At 29.4% G+C, this 18,537-nt stretch overlaps 1 protein-coding gene across 1 annotated transcript in view; it reads left to right on the forward strand.

Annotated features, from left to right (window-relative positions):
- Window positions 1-18,537, forward strand: part of LOC107453436 (bone morphogenetic protein 1) — a 253,920-nt gene that overhangs the window by 99,393 nt on the left and 135,990 nt on the right. The window contains exons 3-4 of the mRNA XM_043049329.2: window positions 2,295-2,481; window positions 11,683-11,825. Of these exons, the coding sequence (XP_042905263.1) occupies window positions 2,295-2,481; window positions 11,683-11,825 (330 nt within the window). The remainder of the gene's footprint in view (window positions 1-2,294; window positions 2,482-11,682; window positions 11,826-18,537) is intronic.

Raw genomic sequence — 18,537 nt, forward strand, 5'->3', positions numbered from 1 at the left:
TATATATATAAAATAGAAACACTTCTTTATCAACACATTTTTATCTTGCTCAAAAAATACTTAAATAATCACTTTATAGATTTAGAAATGTTTAGGATGTGCAAATTCTCAATGAAGTTCAAGGCTTTTAAAGTCTTAAGACGGAAAAAAATGTTTTTGAAACATCCTATGGCGAAAAATGAATTTCGAAAATTAAATTTCTATTATAAATTAAAAATTACTCTGAAAATTTTCTTTAATTTTATCGAATATTTTTAAAGTTATAGCAAAAAAAATGTAAGACAAAATATTTTTTTTTATAAAAATGTCCATATCTCCATAAATATTTAAGCTAGACTTTCGAAATTTTGTATAGTTATTGCATGTAATTATTACAATAATAGTCACTAGTTAAAAATCCATTGCTATATTTTTTGGCATAGGGTGTTCAAAAACATTTTCCGTTTGTAATTTACTGTCGGACCGTCAAACCTCTAAAAGCTTTAAGCTTCATTAATATATGTATGATAAATTGCATGATTTAAGCACTTCTTAAGTTATAAAATGATTCGCATAGTATTTCTTAAGAAATATGAAAAAATTGATTAGTATAAAAGCTTTTCCTCTATTTTGTCCACTGTATATATATATTTATAGTACCCCGTTTTTCTTTTTACTGAAGATAAAGAAAATTAAAGTAAATGGAGATGATGAGTAGTTTATAATTAAAGATATCTAAGACTCAATTAAATATCGAAGGCTAATTAAATGTCTAAGATTCAATATAAAATACATAGAATTTCTATTGGTAATATAAAAGAACATACCACCAAATTACATTCCTATTATATTTTATTGAAATTTAGTTTTGATAGTCAATGGAATTTTTTTGTTTTACACGACGTGCTTACACGCTCTACGCTCTTCAATATAGATTTGGCTGGAGCAATCCATGCCCTACGCACTGACACAGAGATTTCATCCAACGTGTATACACATCATATGCATTGCAATAGAGATTTGATCTGACGAGTATACACGTCCTACGAACAGAAATTGAGATTTGGTACAACATATATACAGGTTAACTTCTCTTAGCTGGTAATGAAATATGTGTCAAAACCAGCCGCAATTTAAAGGCTAGGTTGGGGTTAAATGCAGATTTTATTATAAGATTTTATTATACCAGAAGCGGCTACACTACACCTGACAATAACAGGACCAGCTATAAACTAATAAAATGAAGAAAACAACATCCCTACAATTCGTGGCATCTGTGCTTACCAAACGAATGCAAGCCCTTAATTTTAAAGGTTTTTAAAATGAATTTTATCTGACATAAATTCCTCTAAAAAAGAGATTATTTTTCGAATACATAAAGCAGTTTAATACCTAAATTACATGAGCAATTTAAAAAAAAGAGATTTGTAATTATTTAATTATAATTTTCGAAAATATATGTTTTGATTACTGCTTAGTCATGTTTAAAGTCATTTAAACTATATACCATATGTCTGAAAGTAGTATTGTTATTAATAAACTATTCACTGATTGACTCATTCCATATGTTATTCACCAGATTATCATTTGAATAGTTGATATTTGTTAGTGGGAAATCTATTAAATACAATGAAATAATTATTTTCTGTTCGAGGTTATTCATTACGTTTTCATCTGCACATTTATGTAATTCAGTTCAGCTAACTAAACGAATACCTCATTAATGCGAACGATTATGTAATAGACGGATATAAACTATTTGTTAAGGTTTGGATTAAATCCTTAACTAATTAATTCTGCCATAACTGCTTTTGAAAATCTACGCAATGGTGTTTTACAAAAGCTGTGTTTAACTGTAGCTATAATTTACAAATTGAAAGAAAAATTGAATAAAAAAAATCTGGTATTCTTAATTTCTTTATGATAAATTAAATATAAATATAAAAATTTAATTTCTAAAGATATAGTGCTTCGTTAATGAATAATAGGCTATATTTTGTAAAGCTGTTTAAGCTCCAGGTATACATCGTCTCAAAATATATACTACTTAAATTTGATTAAAGCATTTTTAAAAAGTGTCAAATATTACAAATTTTTGCACACCATGACTTGAAATAATAGATAAAATATCAAAATCATACTAAACAAGTTTGCTAGTATAACAAAAATTATCGAAATAAAACTAATTTTATGAGTTATTTTTAATTATTTTCATAAAACTGTATTTATTGATTTGTTTTTATTACTATTTTATTTTTTAAAATAACTATTGTTTTTCCATACAAGTATACATATGTTGTTTTTTTAAATTTCAGATGGCTTTGTAGGTGATATAGCTCTTAGTCGTTTAGAAAACGAACAATATGAAAAAGAACTCGAACAACAAGAAAAAGACAAGCAGGCGCAACTAGCCAAAAAATTGGTCGCCAGTGCCAAAAATGCCACCGAAATAGCCAAGAAAAGGCACCGGAACGCCAAAAAGTTATCCAGGAAAAACCTGAGGTGATTATGATACTATTATTTACATTATTATTAAACTAATTACTAATATTTTCATTATTATTAAACTATAACTACACGGTTAAAATTTTCAATCCAAAATTAAGGTAAATAAAAATTTAAAAAAAAAACGGCAGCTGTCGGTCCATTCGATTAACCGTTAAGTTTACGGTAAATATCAAAAGCAATTAATAAACGCTTCTTCTCACAGTTCAGTTTGATTACCATCTTATTTACGGTTATTTGACTGTTTTGTTTAAATACGGTAAAATAACAATGAAATAAATTGTTATTTCACAATTTTTTCAAGAAATTTCTAACAGTACAGCTTTGCAATTTTGATTGGAAGCAATCTTATATTGACGCGTTTTTAATTTTAACTGCTTAGACCACCTTCGCGCATGTTGTTGTAATTTTCTACCACTAGATATCTTAAATTTTTTGCCTCATTGTTATTTGGCGAATTTTTTTTTTTAAATTTTATCTACTGTAACGTAATATAATAAAATGCACTGCCTTGCTTTTTGATTTATCTGTTTTTAGCTGCTATGTTCTTTTTCAGCTTAACTTAATAATACCGATCAATCGGAGCTTTCGTATTTTTAATCTGGGCAAGTTAAAAGGTGTAGAAAACTTTCTAAGAATAATGCAAAATTGCTGATATTTAAAACAAGCCAAATATGCTAATTTTCTCAGTGGCGCTTTTGATGAAAAATGAAACTAATTAGAACTTTGAAAAAGTTAAATTGTGCACTTATCCGCTTTAATTATTTTAGTAAGCAATTAAAACATTTCAGCAAGCCAATGTATTTTATTTATAAGCATTTTGTCTGGCAAAATTAAGTGAACTTTAAATGTGATAATTTTTTTAAAGTTAAAAAAATGAAAGGAGCTAAAACAGTAAATATGTTTTGAAGCGAAAAAAAAAATTAAAGGAAGTTTCTTAGAGCACTGTTGAACTGAATCCAGCATAACCCAGTAAATGAGTATTTATGCATGAAAAATTTTAAAATCAGTCTTTATATTCATGTGACATGATTTACTGATATTTAAATGGACTTTTGATTATCAATCAGTTTTATTTTACTTTTTAAGCCTAGATAAAATATATTTTTTTTGCTGTTTATATTCTTCTTTTCTTAATGTTTAGACAAAGGATTTGAGACTTAACTGTTCTAAAGTTTAAATGAGTACACAAGCACATATAATTTATATATTTTTAATGCATCCAGACATTGTTGATGCCCAACTTGTCCCCTTTAAAAAAATTTATTGTTTTTATAAATTTAAGGAATATTACTATACAGTTAGAGAATTTTAAATTTGTATTAAAAAAATGTCAAGAAGCAAAAATTATATTTAATATTTCGCAATGAAAATTTTAACATTAGTTTAATAATTTAAACGTCTTAAATACAAATAAGAATAATCCTATTTATATTTGAAATTACCTGTGACAGTTAAACATACTATATCTTTAATTTTCGATGTTAGCCTGAGTATTTGTTTCTAGCACTCAAATTTACTTCAGAATTTAAACTATTAGCTTACAAAACTTTAATTAGGAGTTTCATTTCTTCTGAGATTTAGTCTTCAAGTTTTTTAAACATTTTGTTAGATATTATTCCCATGACAGCGCAGCGTTATAACAATGAAAAATTTTGTTTTTAAATACTGAATGCGAACAAATCCACGTAGAGGGAGGGAAATTTACTATTGCTTTTTATTCTTAAACAAATAGGATAGATTTTGCACTCCCATTTTTTTGTATTTTTTAAAATTAAAAACAGAAATTCATATTATATTCTATTTTTGCTAAAATACTTATTATACAAGTGTTTAAGTTTCATCCATAAAAATTTAAAAATTAAAATTATGAAATGTTTCTGAAAAACTCGAGAAACGTTATATTAAGAGGAAAACCACGAAAAACTTCCATGGTTTTCCTGACGGCAAAGGGATTCCCAGGCAGCCACTGAGGATATTTTATATCACTACTGTGGTTGGCACGAGTGGAGAGTAGAATTCGTACCGACCAGCATACGCTGGGATTCGAACCCGGTTCACGTCATTACGAGGCGAGCACTCTAAATTACAATTATTATTCTTTTTTCTTATTCAATGTTTTTTTCCCATTGCCGAATTGCAATTTTAATGTTTTAATATTTATTTATACTCAATGAAGCTCAAAAGTTATTTGTTGAAAAAATCAGATACGTAAGGAAAGAAATCTCTTAAAATAAATTTAATAAAAACGTGAGTACTCAAAGCAAATAGGTTTTAGCAAACAAATTTATTTATCAAAAATCGATTTGCAATTAATAGCAAAAATTTCACATAATTGAATTTTTAATAATGTGTCAAAAATATAAAACCACATTACGTTAATAAATGGGATTTTCGTGTAACTTGAAAATTGGCCCAAGTGGAAATAAATTTTGGAGCTAGACACAACATATAGCGTTTGACGCAGATGGAACACCGGCGTCCCTTTTTATATTTATTTTTTCTAATGCTCTAATTACAAATAAAAATATACTTTGGAATTGTTTAATCATAAAACACAACCAAATAGTTACTAAAAAATTCTGTTTATTCTGTTCGCAATTATTTTTGTACTGAAATACAAAATCCAGAAAAGTGGTTTGAAAACTATTTTTTTTTTCATTCATTTTCAGAAAATTATAAATAAGTTATTTTGTAAATTAACGAAATTTCAATGCTGAAAAGCTGTTACTCTTAAATCTAAATAACTATAAAAAAGTGCACATTAGAATTATTATTTGTAAGTGAAACTTGTTAAGAAAATTTTACCATTAACACGTTGAATGTCACACTAACTTTACATGGCTTGCTCGTCTGGCCAGAATGATTTTCTCAGTATGTATTGCATTAATTTCTTAAAACCATTTTAGAAACGATAACAATATAAAAAAATTAAAAGCATTAAAAACTTACTACAATTATATGTTTCTAATAATCTTGGCTTCGCCGGACACCTGTGACCCCCGTGGCGCTACGAACTAACTCAGTGCCGGTCAACGGTGACCCTCATGGCATTCAACGTGTTAACGCAAAAAAAAGACACATATGTTTCATTCTTTATTTCATTACCATAAATTATTAGAATGCTAAATAATACATTTTTCACTAATTTTCACCTAAATTAATACAAAATAATGAAAAATGTGTAAAATATACTTTGTAATGCATTTATAACATGTCAGGTCTTTGTAATAAAAAATCAATAGCAAAATATAGTCAAAAAATTAATCAAGACATTTTCTTAAATAAATAAATAGGTACCACATAATTACTCTAATTTAGAGGTTATTATCTCATAAAGCCTTTCGCCCCAGACATTACGAACTGAAGATGTATTATACTCCTGGGAAATAAAACTGTCAATTTGATCCAAAATGACCTGTTTGCACCGCGGAGTATTTTTTCCAGAGAACTTTAGTATCAGTAATGAGGCACAATTACTGTCAACCTGAATCTCGCCAAAAAGACGATAATTTGTTTCGCCAAACGAATTTTCTGTTTCAGACCATAGGAAATTGAGTTTTTTTTTCTCTCTCTCTCTCTCTCTGGGACTGTTGTTAGAGATAACTAGTAGATAAGATTATAACAAAGATACTGTGACTGTGGAGCAATGGGAGATGATTTCTATTTTTAGTGGTTTCTTTCTAATGTAGTATAATGTCTGTGCTATTTTTAAAAGCGTAATCACCCTGTGTTTTAATTTATATTTTTCAATGATAATAGGAATTCAATTTAGCTATAAAACGTAAAAATTTATTTTGACATTATTTTTAATGAAGTAAGAGAAAGAGTAATTGATTTTGAATACAATTAAATAAAATGTGTGGTGTATAAAAAAGTAAGTAAAATTGTATAAGCGGTAAAAGGAATTGAAGCTTGAAATCGATTGTGTCTGTAAGCAATTTTCTGATATGTACAAAAACTTAAAGGACTCGCCAACTGGTTGTTGCGTTCGCTTTAGACTGAAACTGATCCTGCGATTCCATTCAGATTGCTTCCTAGCTCGCGAATTGGGCGTTGATTTGTTTTCATCTAACTTATTTGAATATTTAATTTTTTTTTTGAGTCAAACTCTAAAAGCATATACATGTTAGGAATTTAAATGCATTTATTGAATTTATTTGATTTGATTTATAAGCAGATAGGTACAGCTTGGAAATTACATTTTTAACAAATAATTTGTGTAGTTTTCCCATATTCACAATTTTAAACTTCAGTAAGATGGAAGTTTTAAATTCTTTATTTTTTCATAAACACATAAAACTTGTATGAGAACAAATGAGTATGGTTCAAAAATGAAAAAGAAATATAGTGACTAAGTAGGTAGAAATAGAAGTGTGAATGTAATATTCAGACAGTAAAACGAAAACAAATGAGAAAGGTTCGAAAATAAAAAAAGGAACATAGTGACAAAGTAGGTAAAAATAGAAGTGTAAATGTACTATTCAGACAGTAAAACGAAAACTAATGAGAAAGGGTCAAAAATAAAAAAAAGGAACATAATGACAGAGTAGGTAAAATAGAAGTGTGAATGTAGTATTCAGATAGTAAAACGAAAACAAATGAGAAAGGGTCGAAAATAAAAAAACGGAACATAATGACAAAGTAGGTAAAATAGAAGTGTGAATGTAGTATTCGGACAGTAAAACGAAAACAAATGAGAAAAGTTCGAAAATAAAAAAAAGAACATAGTGGCAAAGTAGGTAAAAATAGAAGTGTGAATGTTTCTTTTCAGACAGTAAAACAAAAATTGGGTTGAATTGATTAGCATAAATAACACAAGAGTGAGCTTTCCTTAGTATTTAGAAAGTTTCTATGCGCAGTTGTAGATTTGGCATACAACGATTTCATTAATTCCAATCTTCAACAGTTTCATTCAAACGCCTCTCTCTCCTGTTGTAACAACTAAGCATCCTTCAAACTAAAATACATCCCTAAATTACGTAACATTCGCAGATATTTAAGCGGGGAGATGCTTGCAATAACGCGAATTGTATTTATGAAACTGTGACTTTAGTATAATTTCATTTCCTTTAGAAACTGAATAAAATTAGCTCTAAATTAAACAAATATTGCATCCTTGATTTCATTTCCTTTACAAACTGAATAAAATTAGCACTAAATTAAACAAATATTGCATCAAAATAATCTCTATATTTATATCTCTACGAAGCATCAAATATTTTTTTCTCTATCTAAATTGGCTGCCTTTAAATAATAATAATAGTTTTAAATAATTAGTTATACGTTAAGTATTTGTTTCGATTCATTTTAAGTTGTCTAATTTAATTAGCGTTAAATAGTTTTGCGTAAATATTTATTTAGATCCTATTAATATTTATTTGGAATAATTTTATATTTTTATCCAAAAAACTCAATTACGAAGTAATAATTTTAATTCATCTTTGATCCCTTGTAAAATTTCTGTAGAAATTTTAAACACAAACGGTGATATGGTGCTGTCATACCAGTATAAATATGTATACTCTCATACAAATTTATTGATAATGAAGCTCGCCTTTGTCGATACCTAGTCTATATTACACAATACTCAAGTCATAACTCGAGAGGTGCGTGAGGAAGTAGTACAGCACGTAATAGAGCATTGGGATGAGTTTTGTATCTCACGACAGACAGGAAAATAACTTTAATATTTCTGCTGCCCTCTATGCTGAATCGTTTTGAATTTATACCTATGGTGGCTTGTGTGATTTAATAGCTGCCATATAGTTTTTAAATTATTGCTAAAACTCAATGCATAAAGAATTTGGACAATGTCGTGGACATCTCTTATAAATAGCTAAAATTGAAGTAAAAGTACTTTGACGTGCGCAAAGTGGCGGTCAACAGCTATTTTTTCCAAATCTGTCATTCAAGTTGTAATATTTATCAACAAATAAAAGAACTTTTAAAATTTCACTAATTAATAAATCTTGTATAAACTTTATCACAAAACGTAAATTAATAAATGTTTTCCCTTTATTTTCATTTATTTCGTTACCAATGCATTATTTGCAATAAACAATACTTACCGAGCATTGATCCTTCCAAAATTTAGTCAGATTACTCAACTTAAATTTCTAAAACCTGATAGAACTAAACAGAATCCAACTCTTCATTTGCATATTGTTTATTTAAACAAATAAGTGAATGGTTATGATGTTTGCTTTACAATCGAAAATGCATGATATTAATGTTTGCTTTTAAAGCTTTTGTAACAAATTTAGTTCCGTGAATAGCAGAGAACGTTTCATCGAATGACGACTCTTAGTAGAAATCTATCTTCTGTTTCAAATCCCTTGTTAAACCTTTTGTTTTATGTTTTATTTTTATTTTTTTCCGACTACTGATGTCCAGTATGTTATTTTCCATTAATTTGATTTGGAAGAAAATGAAAAGATTCGAAAATACAATGGTTAAAGATTCATTTTCCTTTTGCTTTCTTTTTTTTTATGGATCTTGGATAATTTATTGACTTTTCTAAGGAATAATAGTAAATAACAATCCTTATTTTATTTTTTATCGAATAAAATCTAACAATGTGGCTTTGTCAACAATAATAAATATTTATAATTTGGTTATAAATTGTTTTCAAATTCTTGTTAATTTCTGATCCTTGAACTTGAAAGCGAGTGTATTTTGGAAGTAAGGAGTTTTCAAAACATTACAGTACATTTTAATATTCTTGGAATGGTTCCTGTATTACTTAAACAGTTAATTGAAACCCTATTGTTCTCTCGGATTATTATTAAACAACATAATTCACATGACTTCGGACTGTAATCTATCTTATTGTATATAACACTAATATGGATATAGAGATATCTAAGCTGACATAACTTCAGTTACCTGTTCGCTGGCAATCCATCAATGATCAATTAGTTACAGATTGTAACCAACATGGATACGACTCCTTTGAATGGGAATGCAATTTTTATAGTATATTTTTTTGTTACTTGAGTTGAATGACATTACATAAATATTTTTGTTATAATATTTTTTGCTTCTTAATTCTTTTAACTTTACTTTGGATCTCATACATTAGGTGGTTGAAGAATCTCCAAACTGTCATTGACGCTAGTGGTGCTTAATTAATTATCATAATAGATGAATGATACTATAGGTATTGTCGTTGTAGATATCTCGTATACTAATACAGATACTGTGATAATAAATTTTTCGTCTCTCGGAAATGTAATAGTTCCGAAATGTGTAAATCATAGTATTTCACGGGATACATATGTTGCATATATTAAGAACTTGTGAAACAAAATGAGAAGAAAATTAACAAAATGAAAGTAAATCGAGCTTAGATTTCGGAACAATCTAAAGAGAACTGCGAAAGTAGTGCCAGGGGTTGGGGAGCACAGCTTGGGCTGGTAAGCTCCCTATAGTTCTCAACTACATTTAAATAAAGATTCACAATGCTCAAAGAGATCTTACTAGCATGAAGTAATAGATGTTAGTATTTTATTATATTTGTATTCATATATATTAAAATCTGTTAAAACCTTAAGCGTTTTCATTTTGTGTCTTCTTCGACAAGAGTAAATAAAAATATCGGCTACCATGCAACAGTAAATAATTGTTTTATGAAATTGCTTAATAATCTTTATGTAAAACTTTGTCTGCTTTTAGGACTTGCCATACATTTCTTCCGGCTAAAATTATGAGCATTATTAAAAGACAGGCCTGAAAATGAGTATTTTTAAGGAATAATGTGGAGCTTTATTGAACTTATTTGGTAGATGCAATCACAAAATATTTTCTAGCAAAATAGAAGCTACAGAAAGAAAAATTAATTGTTTGAAAGGTTTTTGAAAAAGTCAGTGAAGGTTATGTTGTTAACCCAGTAGGGCTCCATCTTTTAGGGAACTCAAAAAAATTTTTATCGTGTAATCTTCTCCTGTTATTCCTCTCCTTAATTTTCTGCATCGCGCCTATGTGAAAACTTTATCCATGGCGGGTTTAACTTTTCCTGTTTTGCTAATGCAAACCATATTTTTATCCTGTTACAGAATAGAGATCACGGCCAATCACATATGTAAGTGCTCTAAAAGACTACACCACCTGTTCTCAGTTTTAATGTTTTTTTCTAATGGGTTGGGAGCCATTTATATTTTTCATCAATGTATGATAAAAACTTAGGACAATATAAAGATAGGCGACATTTCCATTTCAGGACAGCATTTTTTTGAGAACAGCGGTGACCGATCTCCAAGTAGGCAGTTAAGTGTTACTTTGTATTGTGCTGCTATCTAGTGTTAATTCTGGAAACTAGATACATATGTGAGAGGAGTGATAAAATACAGTTTGGTATGAAAGTATTATCTTTAAAAAATTGATTTCACAAAAAGTATGATGCTAAGGAAGAAAAAGTATGGTACCCTTAGGAAAAAAATGATGCTAAAGACCTTTATATTGGAGAAAACTCTGGCACTAGTCTAGAATCTCGTTCACCGAGATAGTTGTCTCAAATTCCACCAAATTGATATTTTAACCAGTGCATGCTTAGTGGAGGAAAAGAATTGAGGCTGAGTTTATTTTCAGAAATAACTAATCATAAATGTACTTTAAAATCAGGAATAACAAAAAAGCTATTTTAATGAAAAAGCTGAATAACAACTGAAAAATGAGAATAACTACGTATTTAGTATGTAGTTTTTTGTTGTTGGTGCGTGTTTAGTGCCATTATTTTATTTTGCTGGAAATGTTTAACAATATTTTATATAAATACCCAATAGGTGAAAAAACAGCTTTTAAAATTAGGAAATATTGAATTATTACTGTTGACATAAATCCTCACACGAAACATAACAATTTGTTGATTGTCGATTTTGTTAATTAGTATTTTTACACAATAAGAATTACAATTAAGAATTACAATTTACCATCGCAAGTGCATTCATTTAAGGATAAACTGACACCAAACCAAGTAAATGGGAACCAATGAAAGATTCCAATAGAATTGCAAAGCTTTTGACAGAGGTGTTGGCGAGCTTAAATTCATCCAATTTAGGGACTTGGTGCCAAAATATCTTCCATCGGCGATGCAATATTTGATATTGTTACCCTATTTTCTAAGGAATATGTTTTGAAACTTTTCAATTAAATGTTTCATTTTAAGAGCACTTGTAATTTGATTTCATGACATTTCAGGTCTAAGAAACGCCTGAGGCATTCAGGAAAGAATCGACGGAAATTAATCCCTCTCGACAGAACGAAGCGCGCAGCCACTGCACGGCCCGAGAGATTATGGGACAAAGCTGTAATTCCCTACGAAATTGAATCCAATTTCAGTGGTGAGTTTCAATATTTAATCTTTTAGTTTTATGTGACATTTAATCCAAGTTAATCCAAGTCAATAGTGTTTTCCTTAAAATTATCAAATATTTCACATTCATTTCGGATAATTAAATATACTTTTTTATTGGAAGCTTTTCGATTTTTATAAGATTGCTACTGAATAAAGTTAATGTTTGCTCAATACATTTCACAAACTGAAGAGAAAATTATTTAATTTACAAAACTTCCATCGCCTTGCAATGAAATTCTAAAGTATTCAATTTTATAGTTTCTAAAATGATTCAAAATTAATAATTTTACTTAGACTTGATTATGAAAACATAAGTTTTTTTTTAATTAGAATAAAATTAACGTTCCTCAAATAAAGAACTAATATTAGAGTTTCTAAATTTTGGTGGATATTTCTAAAGAGTTACTCGTTAATTTCCATTTACAACACGTGGTTTAAACTTATTGTGTCAGTTTTTCTGCATAGATCACACCTACTGGAGTTGGCTAAAGTTCTCATAGTGCCGCCATCTATTAATGAACTATACAACTAATTTTGAATTTCGTTGCGAACAGTAACTCGTTTCCTAAGGAAAATGTAGCAAATATTGAGTTTTTATCTTTCGATTTTTCACTTATTGATTTTTTAAATCGTCAATCATTTAATACGCAATAAATATGGAACCGGGAATAACCGGCTCCGTACTAAGAAATTATGTTTCCTTATGTGCTATTTTCTCCATTTCAAATTAAATCACTTTTTTATGTCAAAAAAATTGAATAAATTTTGTATGTAAGAAAAATTGTTCTACTAGCCATATTTTAAATTTTGGCATTTCTTGATTCCCATAATTTATATTTGCAATATTACTGAGCAAAACAAAGCAGATTAAATTTAAATGAAATAAAATTGAATAACACCAAGTGCAACTGTTTTCAAAAATACTAAACATTTTGCAGAAAATGCTGTTATTTTATACCTCTATAATTTGCTCATATTTTTTCCGTCCAACAAATGAAATATAAATTAAGTATGGTATACTTAAATAAGCAATATCCTATTATAAATGAACTTCTTAAAAATTTTGTAGCGAATCAGTGACAGTATCTCCTAATAGAAACTTTTTTATCTCATTTGATTAGCATATCATGAATAGATAGTTAAATTGCACAATACCAATTCCTTCAAAGGCAAATAATAAGAAAGAATACATCAAAAAAGAAAAAATTCTGAAAACTTTTACATCAAAGTTAACAAATACTAATTTACCTTAAAACTTATTCAATTCAGAAAATCTTTCATTTAATTGAATTCTTCGGGAAACAAATAAGTTTACGAAATTCAAATAACATTAATTCACTCAAAATCAGGCTAAATAAATTAAACTCAATTTTAAAGAATATCTTTAAAAGAATTTTTATTTGCATCAAATGGAAAATTACTGCGCACAATTATTTAAAAAGATAAATAGAATTAAATGAAAATCAAAAGTTCTTGATTAAGCGAAATTCTTCAACTAAAAAAGAAAAATCCTTTTTTTAGAATTATTTTCTCGTTTGGAATATAAATTACTCAGTAATGTTTTATTAAATTAATTATTTGGCTGTAATGCATTAAGAAGTATGTAGGTAAACAAAGAGAAACAATTTGTACTTCGTTAAAAAATAAAATTGCGTATTGTTGTTTACATTAAGAACCACATGGTTTCATAATAGGGTTTTAATTAGTTGAAACTTCAATACAGTCTGAGAAAAATTGGCTGGGTTCTGAGAAAAGGTTGGCGGAGCCCGGAGAGAAGGTTGGCTGGGGTCGAAGAGAAGGTTGGCTGGGGTCGTAGAAACGGTATGCTAGAGTCAGAGAAAAAGTTAGCTAACGTCGGAGAAAAAGTTAGCTAGCTTCAGAGTCGGAGAAAATTGGCTAACGTCAGAGTCGGAGAAAATTGGCTAACGTCAGAGTCGGAGAAAATTGGCTAACGTCCGAGTCGGAGAAAATTGGCTAACGTCAGAGTAGGAGAAAATTGGCTAACGTCAGAGTAGGAGGAAATTGGCTAACGTCCGAGTAGGAGGAAATTGGCTAACGTCCGAGTAGGAGAAAATTGTCTAACGTCAGAGTCGGAGAAAATTGGCTAACGTCCGAGTAGGAGAAAATTGGCTAACGTCAGAGTCGGAGAAAATTGGCTAACGTTAGAGTCGGAGAAAATTGGCTAACGTTAGAGTAGGAGGAAATTGGCTAACGTCCGAGTAGGAGGAAATTGGCTAACGTCCTAGTAGGAGGAAATTGGCTAACGTCAGAGTAGGAGGAAATTGGCTAACGTCAGAGTAGGAGGAAATTAGCTAACGTCCGAGTAGGAGAAAATTGGCCAAAGTCAGAGTAGGAGAAAATTCAGTAGCGTCGGATTTGGAGAAAATTAATTGGTGTCGGAGTTGGAGGAAATTTTGCTAGATTCAGAGTTGGAGAATGGAGAAAAATTTAGTCTTTGTTAGAAAAGTTTGACTCCTACGCTTCTCAGTTGAAAATCTGGTTTTACAGATTAAAAAAATAAATTTTTGATGTTATAAAAAGTATTTAGATAAATATTTAAAATTAACTGAACAAAACATTTTAATCTGAAGAATATCATAAAAATCATTTAAAATATTATTTATCATCATATTTTATCGTTTTTGACTCTCTTTCAGCAACCTATCAAAAAAGAAATAGAAAAACTCCTAAACTTTTGAAAATTTGATATTAATAAATAAATTTTTCATTCATAAATTCTAAACTAAGTTTGTGTACCTAAATTAAAAAATTTCATTAAAAAGATATACATATGAATTTAATGTATCATTTATAATAAGCACACCGGACAAAAAATTAGTCACCCTTAGAGAAATCACAAAAACCATCATTTAATCGCGTATAACACCACCTCTGGATTCGATAACCGCCTGAATTCGGTTAGGAAGTGAGTCCACAAGGTTTTGCAGGTACGTTGAATCCAGTATAAGCCACTCGTTGAGGATTTGATCACGCAAATCCCCCAAATTGTGAGGATGCTGATTTCAGTGTTTTACCTGTTGTTCCAACATTTACCACATATATTCAATGGGGTGCAAGTCAGGTGATTTTGCAGCCCAGTCGAGATGCAATTGAGTATCTGAGTGTTCGTAAAATCAGTCACAGATTCTTCCAGGCCAATGAACTTTGTTTAGTCATCTTGAAACATAGGGGTATCGATAACACACTTTTTATGAGAATATTGATTGAAGGGCAACATCTAATCATCCAGAAAGTTGAAACAAACATGTTTGTTCATGTTAGGGGCCACCTCAGTGAGGGGGCTCAATCCATAGTAAGGAAAACACCCCTAAAATGTGACAAAACCACCCTTGGCCTACACCTGACCTTGCACACAGTTAGGATGAAATGCTTCATCTGTTCCTCGTAGCACTTGTCGACGTGCGTCTTTTGAATAAAGATAAAAACATGATTTGTCTGACCATATTACCATCCGCCAGTCTGCAACTGGCCACGTTCGGTGACTTCTAGCCCACTGAAGTCGTGCAGCTTTATGTGCCTGTGTTAGAAATAACCCCTTACGAGATGTTCGGCTCCAAATGTTCATTTCATGCAGCTCCCATCGCAATGTTCTCTCACTAACCGGTTGGGATGGACCTTCATTTATAAACTGAAGCAATTCCAGTGGGGTTTGGAAGCGATTTTGAATGACAAGTAGTGAAACACGTCTCCGGTCCCTTTCATGCAGGATCTTTTTCCGACCACAATTCTGATGTCGTCTTTTGTGACCACGTGTATTACACTACTGCTTGTAGACGCGTTAAACAGTCCACATCGAAACACCAACAAATCCAGCAACTTCATTCACCGTATGACCATGGGCACGGCCAAACACAATTGCCCCTTTTTACCACTCTATCACATCCTTACTTTTACCCATATTTATCAAAATTTTCGCTTCAAACAAATACATCTCACTGATAGCTACTTGCCTTTGATCACGTTGAAGCTGTGAGCCCGCAGTTGAACACGTCACTTGACGACCACGTCATTAAACAAAACTTAACGATTCATCGATGCTTGCGCACTAGGGTGACTAATTTTTTGTCCGGTGAGCTGGATGGATTGGTGATATTGATACTCAGAAATTTTCTTACAATGGTTTTTCACAATTAAAATATTTCATACACTTTTACAGCTAGCATGTTGTAACTTTAAATAAATTATCCTTAACTCTAATTTTACATTTAGACTAACATTTACTTAGTAATAATTTTAATTTTTTCTTAGGATTATCGAATATAAGTAGGAGTTTGTGACCTCAGTCCCCCACTCCACAACTCTTGTTAAACAATATCATGAAGCCAAGCTAAACTAAAGTTTTCCTTTTGAACTTGATAACATGATAGTACGAACCTTAAGGGAAATATGGTTAATATTAAATTTTGCACGATATTATGTTTGCAGGATAATATGGTTTAAGTTATTAATGCATACTTTGAACCATATTATCGTGTAACAATATATAATTTATAAGATTTCCCAGGTTTATCAAATATAATTCGGAGGTTGATTGACTTCAGTCCCCAACTCCACAACTCTTGTTAAACAATATCATGAAGCCAAGCTTAACTAAATTTTTCGTTTTAAACTTGATAACATGATAGTACGAACCTTAAGCGAAATATGGTTAATATTAAATTTTACACGATATTATGTTTGCAGGATAACATGGTTTAAGGTATCAATACATGCTTTGAACCATATTATCGTGTACCAATGTATAATTTATGAAATTTCCCAGGTTTATTAAATACAATTCGGAAGTAGATTGCAATTAGTAACTTTAACCACCAACTCCACAGATCTGGTTCAGCCATACTATCATTCCAAGTTAAACTAAATTATTTCTTTTGAACTCGATAACATGCAATATGGTTGATCCTTAAGGGAAATTAAACTGTAAACTGGTTCAATTTAAACTGTATGGTTGCACGATAGAATAGTTTGAGGTATCAACACATACCATGAACCATATTATCGTGTGCCAATATGAAGTTTTGAAAATTACCTATGTTTATCGAATATTAGTCCTCGGAGTTTGATTGCAGTTAGTAGCTTCAATCACCAACTCCAGATCTCTCGTTGAACCATATAACATTGCCAAATTAAACTAGACTATTCCTTTTTACTTGATAACATGTTAGTGTGGTTGAATTTTAAGAGAAATATGGTTCAAATTAACTTTTTATGATTGCACGATAATATGATTCAAGGCATTAATATTATGACTCTAAAGTAAACTGCTATTTCCATGAGTACTTGTAAAAAATTGTCACGATTAAAAATACTTAACTCGTTCAGCCATAAGTTATTTAGATTTTGCTTCTTGATACCAATGCATGGAGGCTTCTATTACGAGCTCGACGATTTTTGGCGATTGTTTTTCTTTTAATAAAATATTGTTACTGTCCAAACTAAAAGCAATTCAGATTGAACTTGTTTTATACAGACGAGGACAATTCCAATTTTAGTAAGAAATAATAACTAGCGAGAGGAGCATTAAACTAGTTTCATGGTTTTTTTTCTTACAAAAAATAAATAAATAATAATAATAGCTTAGTTCAAGCTTTTCAATGTTAGCAAAAATGAAAATATAAGAAAAAATTGGTAGTACATTTACGTTTAAGTTAAGAAGATATTCTAAGAGCTACAATTGTTTTCTTTTAATCAAGACTGTGGGATCTCCAAACTAAGGAAAGAATTTTGATTTAATGATGTATTGTTGTGAAAACAAAACCATTAATTTTCAAACTTATATGCAGATTGTGGTGGTTTGTTTCTTTTCTAGAATGTTTTTAAATTTTCTAGAAATGGACCATCATTTTTGTATTGGGATTGTAAACAATAAATCCTTGCCCTGAGAAGAATTTAGTTGAAACCTTTAAAAAAAACCTCTAAAAAAATTAAATTCAATAATAAAAATTCTTTTTATTATTATTATTTCAATTTTTCACTATTTAGTTTTACCTATTTATGCTATTCATTTATAATTTTATTTGTTTTACTTATAGTTATTTTAATTAATTACAAATGCTTTGCTAATCATAAATAATACACCAATAAATTTTTAACCATTGGTAACGATTGCAATTATAATGTCAATTAAAAACACTCAAAATTTACGACCAGAACTTAAATCGTAATCAAAAATTGTTAGTACGATTATTTATATTACGACTTCAGGTTATGAGTACCAAAGATACAAGAATTGTTATAATATATATAACAAGAATATCAAGTATTGTTATAATATATATAACAAGAATAGCAAGTATTGTTATAATATATATAACAAGAATAGCAAGTATTGTTATAATATATATGTATGGAAATATAACAAGTATAAAGTATAAATAACAAGTTCTACGATGCAGGCAATTATGATTAAATCTAATCTTTATACATATCTAATATTATATGATTACATATAATCTTGAATATAAAGCAATTCGTCTAATTTCTCAAATTCATCTCTGCAATTTTGATTTATACAATTATGTTTGTTTTTTAGTATATTTAACTTTAATTGTTTTGAAATCAAATATTAGAAACTGAATTTTAAAAATTCATAACTCTCATACCTTTAAACCATAGCTTTAAATAAATTCATTGCTGCCACTAGAAATATCTAATAATATTTCTTCAATACAACAAAC

This window comes from Parasteatoda tepidariorum, chromosome 6 (assembly GCF_043381705.1).
Source record: "Parasteatoda tepidariorum isolate YZ-2023 chromosome 6, CAS_Ptep_4.0, whole genome shotgun sequence".
In the NCBI taxonomy this organism is placed as follows: domain Eukaryota; kingdom Metazoa; phylum Arthropoda; class Arachnida; order Araneae; family Theridiidae; genus Parasteatoda; species Parasteatoda tepidariorum.